The 12,360-nt window shown below is 51.4% G+C and overlaps 1 protein-coding gene across 1 annotated transcript; it reads left to right on the forward strand.

The window, feature by feature from the left end:
• Positions 1-10,725: 10,725 nt before the first annotated feature.
• Positions 10,726-11,720, forward strand: LOC306816925 (olfactory receptor 14J1-like; the record flags this gene model as incomplete). Its single annotated transcript, XM_079333376.1, has 1 exon — positions 10,726-11,720. The coding sequence occupies one exon, from the start codon at positions 10,726-10,728 to the stop codon at positions 11,656-11,658; it is 933 nt and encodes a 310-aa protein (XP_079189502.1). The 3' UTR covers positions 11,659-11,720.
• Between the last annotated feature and the right edge of the window lie 640 nt (positions 11,721-12,360).

The raw sequence follows: 12,360 nt of genomic DNA on the forward strand, positions 1-12,360 counted from the left end.
ACTTGCTACGTGCTTCCCTGGAAATTAAGGCCTTGATTGAACAATGGACATATGTATTACTTATCAACTAACTCTGCAAATTATGCTAGCTGTATTGCTTTTGCAAAAGTCTCTTAAAAGAAAACATTGCTGCTCAGCAAAATCTGCTTAAGAGCAAGGCCTAGCTACTACTTAGCAGGAGCTGCTCTCCTGCAACAAGACATCAGCCGAGCCATATCCACAGTTGTGTCCATGGCTTTCTAACCAATTCTCAACATTTTCCCTCTCCAGGATCCGCAATGGAATCTGAATGACAAGAGCAGATGGAAAAATAGAAAACTATCAAGACTTTATAATAAAAGTCCCTCTGAAACCCCTTCTGAATTTTTTTAACATCTGAGAGAGGCAATGTGTCGCCTTTAGATCTGGAATTGGAGGAATTAATAAATAAATGGTAAATTTATTTTCAGCACAGTCCACAGGCAACATTAAACAGAAACTTCAGAAAATTCGAGGGCCAATGGGGCAGAATTTAGAAACCTTGCTAGATGAGGCATGGAGGGTTTTCAGCAATTGAGAGGAAGGTTACAAACAAGGGATAAGGAAATTAGTAGCAGTAGTAATAGAGGAGGAAAAAGGGAGATGTGGACAAAGACCATCAAGATAAGGTCCATCCTGATTGGGAAAAGACCAATGTGCATTTTGCAAGAAAACTGGACACTATCATTGTGCAGTCCCAGGGAACCAAGGAAACCATTTTGACACTGCAAGGCCTCATGGAAGCAAGGGGCCATTGTGCCACTGCAAGCCAAGGAGAACACTGATATTGCTGGGCCTCATGAATACAAAGAGCTGTTGTGATACTGTGGGACCTCATGGAAGTGAAGGATAATTGTGATGCTGCAGGGCCCCAAGGATCCAAGAACATGGAACAGACCTGGTTGACTTGGCTTCCTGTGGGCCACCTGACTGTTCCAGCTGACCTTGGCATGTTGAGGGTTGCTTCTCATCTGCCCCTAAAACACTGGAGTTCTGTGCTTTCCTTCCAGTGGGAAGGAACTGTGCTTTTCATTCAGGAGTTCATGGCTGAAAACAGGATTCTATCTCCAAATATCGAAGGATTGTTCCCATATGAAGCCTGCCAGGACAGACAGCTTTGGCTGGCCTTGGCCTCTTGGGAGTTACCTTGCATCTGCCTTTGAAACACTGGGGGGCCTTGCTTTTCTTGCCATGGATAAAAGCATCTTTCAAGTACAGGTGTCCATGGCCAAACTGGAAATCTGCCTTCAAAATTCTGGATATAGAAGGATAGCTCCCAGACAAAAGCTGCAGGACAGTCCAGATTCCCTTGGCTTCCTCAGGGCCAGCTGTCATGCTTTGAAACACTGAGCCTCTGTAATTTTCTTCCTATGGAAAAGAACTGACCTTCTTGACCAGATGGCCATGGGCAAAACTAGGATTTGGCCTCCTAAATTCTGTCTATCCAAGGACTGCTCACAGAAAAAAGCAGCCAAGATAAACAGGTCTTGCCAGCCTTGGTCTCATTGAGGCCACATCCAATCAGCCTTTGAAACATTGGGGCTCTGCCCTTTCCTTCCCATGGAGAAGAATTGTGATTCAGCTCCAGGCACCCATTACTGAAATGGAATTCCCCATCCAGAACTCTACAAATATCCAAGGGTTGCTTTCACACAAAAGCTTTAAGGACAGACAGATCTGACTTGCCTTGGTCTCTGGTGATTGCCTCTCCTCTTCATACAAAACCCTGAGGTTCTCTTGTTTCCTTCCTATGGAAAAGAACCATTCTTCTTGTCCAAGTGCCCATGGCCTCAAGCATAAGAGCACTGTGTAGGGGCAAAGGAGCTCTGTGCTCAGTAGAGTGGAGAATGAGACAGCAGAGGAGAGGTCTGGGAGTGCTTGAAAAGTGGTTTCAGAGATGGTGTATCCTTCTGGCATAGTACAGAACACCTGGTGAAAGAAAATTAATACCAAGTGCAGCTGGGGAGGCAGACACTGAGAAGAAGGAAAAGAATTTCAGGTCCAGGACAGGGCTGTGGTGCAACACCTGCCCCAGAAGGAGTCTAGAGCAGCCCAAGGCTTTGTGTTGCCAGGCAGAGGCAGGCAGAATGCAGAGCTGTCAGCAAAGAAAGGGCCAGCGAGGTGGGGTAGCCGGGGGGGGGGGGATGACAGCCTGCAGGGGCAGAGGAGCAGAGCATGGACACCATAGGACAGCCTGGGCTGCAGAGGGCACAGGGATGGGCAGCAGCTGAAAGGCCCTGCCAGAGCCAACTACTGCAGCCCTTGGGCCATGGCTGCTGGTCCTGGGCCTGAGGCCAGAAGGGGACAAATGAGCCTTGCTGTGCTGGGGCCTCATTGCTTCCTTGTCCCTGCTCAGCAGCCTGGCAGGGGCCACCCTATGGTCCTGCCCTTGGCATTGCACATCCCCAGAGACCAGTGCCCCAGGAAGAGCCCTGAGCATTGAGGGAGGGACAGAATCTGCCTTGCCAGGAGCCTGGGGCTCAGGCCTTGGACCTTTGCATTCCTGCAACAATCCAGGTTTGCTCAGCATCAGAGACACTTCTCCCATTGTCCTGGATTGAAAGGACAGGTGTCTGCCAGTAAGGGCAGAAGTTTCCCTTTGGAATAGAGACTTTGGTTCCACTCCCCTCCCCCAAGTATTATGATTGTTTGAATCAAGGACTCTGAGGCAGAGATAAGGGGGGTGGGAATAACAGCTCTTTTACTAATATATCTAACTATACAAACAGAAAACAATAACAGTTAAAATTGCTAACAGAATGAAATAGGTAACTCGGTGTTAGTCCCTTTAGATGCAAGCACGCTGTCTCTGTGCTTAGTCCAGAGCCTGGATTTGCCGAAGGGCAGGCGGGAAATGGAGGAAGGAAGGAGGGGGGGTAGGGCGGCAGTGGCCACGCCGGTCCCGGGCGGGAACGGGCTGCAGCGGCGACTCCTCGCTCACCATTTGTGTCCGGGTGATCAGCTGTGTCCGCAGAGGCAGGAGGCTGGAACGGGGCAGATGCAGGGCAGGTGGTCGCAGAGGGTCTGGCTCTGCTGTGCTCGGCCGCGTGGCTGAACGATTCCTGGCGTCCTCCTCCCAGCTCGCCGGAAACCCGAGTGCCTTCCCGGAAGCCTCAGAGGCCCCTCCAAGGGTCGTCCCAACCCACCCCTTTGTCTGGACCCATCAGGGACCCTGGGTGTAGCCCGGCCAGCTCCATTGGCATGATAATGGGAAAAATTCTTTCAATTGACACAGTAACAGAAAAACACTCAACCCCCAACATTATCCACCCCGAATTTTTCCATGCCAACATGCTACATCATATTGAAACCTTTAAATTATATACATACATGTAGTTACAGGCACAGTATCATATATAGTTCACCCTAGAACAAGGTCCCCTTGGGGTATGCATCGGGTCTCTCCATCCTTTTGCATCACCCACCAAGTGCAACCTGGTCCTTGAGCGAAAACCACCCCACGAACAGGATTGTCTTTGCTGGAAGCAGAGTTCACCCAGACAGTTTTCCCTAACATGCCTCTCAGGTGTACCACTTGAACTTTATTTCCATCTGCTGCTCCCAAGGGCTCTGACTGGGCAGGGCCTGCTCGGTTAGTGGAACCTCAGGTATTCACTAACCATGTGGCCTTTGGTAGATTGATCTCCCAGTTCTTGAAAGTCCCCCCATACCAGAGGGCTTCACCCGCTTGGCCTGTTTGATGGCAGCGCAAGTGTTACAGTCATGAATAACCTGAGAGATGCTGTCCATGGTTAAATCCACCCCTCGGTCTCGTGCCCACTTATAGGTGGCGTCTCTGCCCTGATGGCCTGAGGCATCGTGGGCCCATCGAGCCAGGAACAGTTCTCCCTTGTGTTCCCAATATAAGTCTATCTTTGAGACCTCTATCTGTGCAGCCTGATCTACCTGCTTGTTGTGCCTGTGTTCTTCATTAGCCCGACTCTTGGGAACATGGGCATCCACATGACGGACTTTCACGGGGAGCTTCTCTACCCGAGTGGCAATGTCTTTCCACTCATCAGCAGCCCAGATTGGTTTTCCTCTATGTTGCCAGTCAGCCTTTTTCCACCTTTCCAGCCAACCCCACAGAGCATTGGCTACCATCCACGAATCAGTGTAAAGGTAGAGCTTTGGCCATTTCTCTCTCTCAGCAATGTCCAAGGCCAGCTGAACAGCTTTGAGTTCAGCAAGTTGACTCGATCCACCTTCTCCTTCAGTAGCTTGTGCAACCTGTCGTGTGGGGCTCCATACGGCAGCTTTCCACTTCCGGTTCATCCCCACAATGCGGCAGGAACCGTCGGTGAAAAGGGCGTAGCGTGTTTCATCTGCTGGCAGCTGGTTGTACGGTGGAGCTTCTTCAGCCCGGGTCACTTGCTTCTGCTCCTCTTCATCAGCGAGACCAAAATCTTCACCTTCTGGCCAGTTCGTAATTATCTCCAAAATCACAGGGCGATTCGGGTTGCCAATACGGGTGCGCTGCGTGATGAGAGCAATCCACTTGCTCCATGTGGCATCGGTGGCGTGGTGGGTAGAGGGAACCTTTCCTTTGAACATTCACCCATGCACTGGCATTCGGGGTGCCAGGAGAAGTTGTGCTTCTGTGCCAATCACCTCTGAGGCAGCTTGAACTCCCTCATAGGCAGCCAAGATTTCCTTCTCTGTGGGAGTGTAGTTGGCTTCAGATCCTTTGTAGCTTCTGCTCCAGAATCCCAGGGGTCGGCCTCGGGTCTCACCAGGCACCTTCTGCCAAAGGCTCCAGGACAGACCATGGTTCCCAGCTGCAGAGTACAGCACATTCTTTACCTCTGGTCCTGTCCTGACTGGGCCAAGGGCCACTGCGTGAGCGATTTCCTGTTTGATCTGGGTGAAGGCTTGCTGTTGTTCAGGGCCCCAATGGAAATCGTTCTTCTTGCGAGTGACCTGGTAGAGAGGGCTCACAATCTGGCTGTACTCAAGGACGTGCATTCTCCAAAAGCCGATAGCACCTAGAAAAGCTTGTGTCTCCTTCTTGCTTGTTGGTGGATACATTGCAGTGATCTTATTGATGACCTCAGTGGGGATCTGGCGCCGTCCATCCTGCCACTTCACTCCCAGGAACTGGATCTCTCGGGCAGATCCTTTGACTTTGCTCTTTTTAATGGGGAAACCGGCTCCCAGCAAAATCTGGATGATCTTCTCTCCTTTCTCAAATACCTCCATTGCTGTGTTCCCCCACACAATGATGTCATCGATGTACTGCAAATCTTCTGGAGCCTCACCCTTTTTCAGTGCAGCCTGGATCAGTCCGTGGCAGATGGTGGGGCTGTGCTTCCACCCCTGGGGCAGTCGGTTCCAGGTGTACTGCACGCCCCTCCAGGTGAAAGCAAACTGAGGCCTGCACTCTGATGCCAAAGGAATGGAGAAGAATGCATTTGCAATGTCAATGGTGGCATACCACCTTGCTGCCTTGGACTCCAGCTCGTACTGGAGTTCCAGCTTGTCCGGCACGGCAGCGCTCAGCGGTGGAGTCACTTCATTCAATGCCCGATAGTCCACAGTCAGTCTCTATTCTCCATCAGATTTCTGCACAGGCCAGATAGGACTGTTGAAGGGTGAGTGGCTCTTGCTGACCACCCCTTGGCTCTCTAGATCACGAATCATTTTGTGGATGGGGATCACAGCATCTCGATTTGTCCGGTACTGCCGGCGGTGCACTGTCCTGGTGGCAATTGGCACCTGTTGCTCTGTCACTTTCAGGAGTCCTACTGCAGAGGGGTTTTCTGACAGTCCAGGCAAGGTGTTCAACTGCTTAATGCTCTCTGTCTCTACAGCAGCTATTCCAAAAGCCCACCTGAACCCCTTTGAGTCTTTGTAGTAGCCATTCCTGAGGAAGTCTATGCCTAGAATGCACGGTGCCCCTGGGCCAGTTACAATTGGATGTTTCTGCCATCCCTTCCCTGTCAGGCTAATCTCAGCTTCCAGCAAAGTGAATTCCTGTGATCCCCTGTCACCCCAACAATGGAAACAGGTACCTTCCCCACATGTTCTGATGGTATCAGGGTGCATTGTGAACCAGTATCAACTAGCACTTTATGTTTCTGTGGCTTTGACGTGCCAGGCCATCGCACCCACACTATCCAATAGATCCTGTCATCCCATGCCTCTCCCTGGCTAGAGGCAGGGCCCCTCTAGCCCTGGTTATTATTTCTTTCCTGGGCATACATAGTGGAGGTTCCTTCCAGGGGATCTGACAGAACATCCTCCTTGCTGTAATACCCTGCACCTTGCTTGTGGGAGGTTGAGACTACCTTCATTTTAGTGCGGCTCCCTCGGTTAGCATTTCTCTCCCTGAGCTGACGCACTCGTGCTGCCAGGACAGAAGTGGGTTTCCCATCCCATTTTCCCATGTCTTCCCCATGGTCTCGCAGGAAAAACCACAGGTCAGCTCGTGAGGTGTACCCTCTCTCCATAGCTGGGGGACGTGAAGCTCTCACTTGGGGGCCTGTGACTCGTACTGGTGCTACGCTGATCTTCCTCACCTCCTCAATTCTCTCTATCATCTCCTCCCTCATCACCCTCATCCTATCTTCGACCTGTTGGAGGTCCCTGGCCGCGGCAGAGACATTAGCCTGCATTGGGCCATTCATCATGCTCTCAAAATTTCTGAGTTTGTTGGCAACAGAACACACTGTCTCTGGATGTTTATCAGCATTAATCATTGCTATGTAGGTGGTATATTGAGATGGACCCAAGGTTTCCAAGTTCCATAACATCTGCCCTGTGCACTTGACCTTGTCAGGGTCATTGTCATGCTGTCCATCCCTCCCAAAGAGTACCTCTAATACTGCTGTTTCTCTCAGCGGCTGGATCCCTTCCTCAAGGGTCTTCCAGCGCATCCTACGGTGGTGCTCCTGCATTCTCTCTCTGTGGACAAACTTCTCTCTCACACTCATTAAAAGCTGGTCCCAGAGGGAAAGGAGGCCTTGCTCCCTTACGAATATCTGGTCCACACCTGAATCCTGGGCCAAGGATCCCAAATTCCTGGCCTCAGTTCCATCCAGTTGTACACCTGTTCCCGTAAGGTCCCAGACCCAGAGTAACCAAGTTGTAAAAGGCTCATGGCCCCGCCGAGCAATGTCTTTACGCAGGTTACGGAGACTATCGTATGAGAGGGACTTGGTGACAATCTCAACCTCTGGCTCCCTTGCTGGTTGTGAGGACCCTCCCTGCTGATCCCCATTATCTAAGTGCCTCGTTTTAATCTTAGATTTCCTAGTTTCCACAGGAGCAACTGCTGCTGGCTGTGGCTGCTCCTGTGATCCAGCTGGAACCTGGACAGATACAACATCTACGGGTTCCCCTGCAGCACCATCTGACTCTCCCTCTTTAGGGCAGGGTTTCTCACCAGGTGGAGAAAAATACTCCTTCATCATCTGGCTATGCTCCTTCAACATCTGACTGTGCTCTTTCAGCATTTGGCCTATATCCTTCACTAGGGCCCCCACCCACTCTGGGTGGCTCATTTCTGCGGTGGGCTGAGGGGCAGCATCAGGCTCTGGGGCAGCATCCCTAGTCTCTGGGACAGGCTCTGGGGCAGCATCGCTAGTCTCTGGGGCAGAGGCAGGTTCTGGTGCGACATCCCTAGTCTCTGGGGCAGAGGCAGGTTCTGGGACAACATCCCTAGTCCCTGGGGCAGAGGCAGGTTCTGGGGCAGCATCCCTAGTCCCTGCGGCAGAGGCAGGTTCTGAGGCAATATCCCTAGTCCCTGGGGCAGGTATCAGAGTTGTTGTCCATGCCAATATTCCCTTGTTTCTGAATGCTAAGTAGAACAAGCCTACCAGCAACACCAGCCACTGTATAATAACACTGGCAATTAAAACAGATCTGAAATCCTTGAGAACCAGTGGGGTAGCCTCAAAAAACTGGGTGATGGGTTGGGAGAAAATTTCCCTTGCACTCGTTATCTCACAGTAAGTACCATTACTGAAATAGCCCCAGAAACACGCAGTTAGAGTACGATAGCTCTGGATCCATGCAACCGCTTCCTAGAAAAAATTAAAAACCCATGAATTCCTGACATAATCAATCCACCAAACCAATCGGATAATAGCCACAGCAACCTTGGTGAGGGGGCCCAAATTCAAAAAAGGGCTTGCAAATGGGAGGGAGATGGCTGTGACCACATGGAACACAAACCAGATTAAACCAGACAACATATTGCCAGTTAAGAGAGCTGTTATTCCTGTCTTAACTCTCAACTCAGTGCCCTCTGTCCCACGTCTGGGCGCCAAAATCTGTCCTGGTTTGAAAGGACAGGTGTCTGCCAGTAAGGGCAGAAGTTTCCCTTTGGAATAGAGACTTTGGTTCAACTCCCCTCCCCCATGTATTATGATTGTTTGAATCAAGGACTCTGAGGCAGAGATAAGGGGGGTGGGAATAACAGCTCTTTTACTAATATATCTAACTATACAAACAGAAAACAATAACAGTTAAAATTGCTAACAGAATGAAATAGGTAACTCGGTGTTAGTCCCTTTAGATGCAAGCACGCTGTCTCTGTGCTTAGTCCAGAGCCCGGATTTGCCGAAGGGCAGGCGGGAAATGGAGGAAGGAAGGAGGGGGGGTGGGGCGGCAGCGGCCACGCCGGTCCCGGGCGGGAACGGGCTGCAGCGGCGGCTCCTCGCTCACCATTTGTGTCCGAGTGATCAGCTGTGTTTGCAGAGGCAGGAGGCTGGAACGGGGCAGATGCAGGGCAGGTGGTCGCAGAGGGTCTGGCTCTGCTGTGCTCGGCCGCGTGGCTGAACGATTCCAGGCGTCCTCCTCCCAGCTCGCCGGAAACGCGAGTGCCCTCCCGGAAGCCTCAGAGGCCCCTTCGGGGGCCGTCCCCACCCACCCCTTTGTCTGGACCCATCAGGGACCCTGGGTGTAGCCCGGCCAGCTCCATTGGCATGATAATGGGAAAAATTCTTTCAATTGACACAGTAACAGAAAAACACTCAACCCCCAACACCCATGTTTGTCCCTACCTGTTACCAATGCCTCCAGTGTTCTGCTCTAACTGGAACCTGGGGATTTCTCAGTTGTGTCCCTCAGTGGGACCCATTAAAATTTTAAAAACCTTTGGAGTTTCAATTTTGAATTATTGAGATGTTTTTTGAACACACTCTCAAGGGCAGAGTCTGATGTAAACAGCACCAAATCCCTGGCAGGGCCATTAAAGTCTCTGTGTTGTGTCTGTGCTTCTGATCTGGGCTGCACTTTTGACACAGAAGCAGCTCCCAAGCTCAACCAAGAAGAGCTTCAAAAACACATTTCTGCTGAGGAGCAGCTCCTCTCCCAGCCCAGCAGGGCTGAGGGTACTGCCTGCAGCCATTGAGGGGACAGGAGCCAAGCACAGACAGGCTAAAGGCAATCAGGACTGGGAAGACATTAAGCTGAGATTTCACTTGGGGAAGCATCTTGACAGCCCTCTATATGTCTCTGTGTGCAGGGAAATGTCCCCTGTGCTCCTGGAGGGATCTCCTGGAACCAGCACAGCCCACAGCCAAGGGGATGTGTCAGGAGGACTCTCCCAGTTTCTCTGTGGCACAGGAGGATGAGGAAGATGTGCTGCAGAGCGGGGCTGCCCTGGGCACCATCAGAGGGACAGGGCAGGATGGCTCCTGCTGCCAGGGATGGCTGCAGGGGCTGAAGCAGGGGCTGAAGCTGGGGCTGCAGCCAGGGCTGCCCAGGGCTGTCCTGCAGAGCAGCTCCTGCAGACCTCAGGGCTCTTGGCCAGCACAGGGCATGTGCCACCTGCCAGGGACAGCTCTTGGCCTGTCTGGGACTTTCCCATGCACCGTGGGGAGAAGTTGAAGGTGGAAGGATTGACCCCCATGAGGGCAGATTCCTCTTGCTGTGGAGATGGTGCTGCATGGCCAGGGCTGCTCTCAGCTTTCTCCTCAAGGGAAAGGAAAGGGGCTGACAGGTGTGTCTGTGTCACTGAGACTCCTGCACTGTCCCACTGAGGATCAGCAGATCTGCTTCACATGTCCCTCACAAAGTGCCTCCTCACCCTTCTTTTCCTATAGACAGAAGTAGCGGCACATTGGCTTAAAGCATCTCAGTTTGTCTGAGCTGCCCTTGAAGTCCTGCTGTCAGGGAGATGCCCCTGGGCAGTGCCCTGTGCTGGGAGGGGTGTGCAGGGCAGAACTGAGCCCCCAGGACTGGACTGGGCTCTGGGAGCACTGGATGGACAAAGTTTTGATAGAGAGAAATAGCTTGCAATAGGCATATTGCCAGGCAGCAGAGAGCCAGACCAACCATGGATACCCTCCCTGCCCATCTGCACAGTTAATAGAGAAAGGTTTAGAGAGATTAACTTTGAAACTGGAGCCTCAGAAAGTCCACTTTATATTTTAAGAAAATTTTATGTGTGAGAACCCCATAAAAGCAGGAGGTGTAACGAGCAAAGGACACCTGTTTGGGCCCAGCAGATCTGACAGCGCTGTGGCACAGGAAGCCATGTTTCCTCTCTGGTCTCTCAATTATTTTGGCTCAGAGTGATGCTGAAGATGAGACAGTAATTCAGTATCAAAACCTGCATTCTTAAAAGTTTAGCAAAATTCCTTCACAAGAGAAAAGTAATTTTAGACATTCCATATAAAAAACCATAGAATTCACTCAAATAAGTCAGTTTTATATTTTCAATATCTTCTTTCAACAGTCCCTGATGACCAGAATGAAGAAATGTCCAACAGCAGCTCTATCAGTCACTTCCTCCTGCTGCCATTGGCAGACACACGGCAGCTGCAGCTCCTGCACTTCTGCCTCTTCCTGGGCATCTCCCTGGCTGCCCTCCTGGCCAACAGCCTCATCATCAGCGCCGTAGCCTGCGGCCACCACCTGCACACCCCCATGTTCTTCTTCCTGCTCAACCTGGCCCTCACCGACCTGGGCTGCATCTGTACCACTGTCCCCAAAGCCATGCACAATTCCCTCTGGGACACCAGGATCATCTCCTACTCAGAATGTGCTGCTCAGGTGTTTTTCTTTTCGTTTTTCATTGGATCAGAGTTTTCCCTCCTGACAATCATGTGCTATGACCGCTACGTGTCTATCTGCAAACCCCTGCACTACGGAACCCTCCTGGGCAGCAGAGCTTGTGCCCACATGGCAGCAGCTGCCTGGGCCTGTGGCTTTCTCAATGCGTTGCTGCACATGGGCAATACATTTTCACTGCCCCTGTGCCATGGCAATGTCCTGGGCCAGATATTCTGTGAAATCCCACACATCCTCAAGCTCTCCTGCACACACTTCTACATCAGAGAACTTGGGCTCATTGTAATTTCCATCTGTTTAGCACTTGGCTGTTTTGTGTTCATTGTTTTGTCATATGTGCAGATCTTCAGAGCTGTGCTGAGGATCCCCTCTGAGCAGGGACAGCACAAAGCCTTTTCCTCCTGCCTCCCTCACCTTGCTGTGGTCTCTCTGTTCCTCAGCATTGGTATATTTGCTCACCTGAAGCCGCCCTCCATCTCCTCCCCATCCCTGGGTCTGCTACTGTCAGTTCTGTACCCAGTGGTGCCTCCACTCCTGAACCCCCTCATCTACAGCCTGAGGAACCAGGAGCTCAAAGATGCTCTGAGAAAATTTACAACTCTACATTTTCAAAGGCATTAAACTCTTTTCTGCTGCCGAACCTTCAGAATATGACTCTCTACAATCTCAGCCTTATTTTTTCTATTTGTTCATTTTTTCTTTGCTACTTTTTTTCTTTTGTTGCCATATTTTTTTATGTAGTACTGTGATATGACTCCTTGCATTTCTACATGAATATTTACCTTTCTTTTGAAACACAAAGATTTGCAAGAGATCTGTTCTCTGTGCATTTAAATAAAAACAAGCCCATGCCCAAACCTGTGTGTCCAGGATTCTTCCTCAGCCCTCCATCTCTGCAGGGGCAGTGCCTGTCAACAGAGGCAGAGGGAAGACACGCCCAACACAGCAGCACAGCCAGGGACAATGGCCCTGGCTCTCCCCACATCTGCTCTTCCCAACTCTACCCTCTCCTTGCCAGCTTCTGTGGTTCTAAGGCTGCAGTGCTCTGGCAGCTTGGTCACTGTCCTGCTGCGTGTCCGTGCTGTGAGCACAGGCGGGGACAGGCCATGGGCACTGCTGGGACACAGCTAGGCTCCAGCACAGCAGCTCCATCAGCAGAGGGATCTCCTGAGGGCAGGGCAGGAAGGCTTTGCTCTCCTCCAGAGCTGCTGTCAGGAAAGTGCTCCAGGAATGCAAAGCAAAGCCCAGTGCCTGGGACAGAGGAGAAATGTGCAGGGGGGCACACGGCAGTGTCCTGGCACAGCCAGAGCTCCTGGGATGGAC

Source organism: Erithacus rubecula (genome assembly GCF_903797595.1).
Source record: "Erithacus rubecula genome assembly, contig: scaffold_98_arrow_ctg1, whole genome shotgun sequence".
Classification (NCBI taxonomy): Eukaryota; Metazoa; Chordata; class Aves; order Passeriformes; family Muscicapidae; genus Erithacus; species Erithacus rubecula.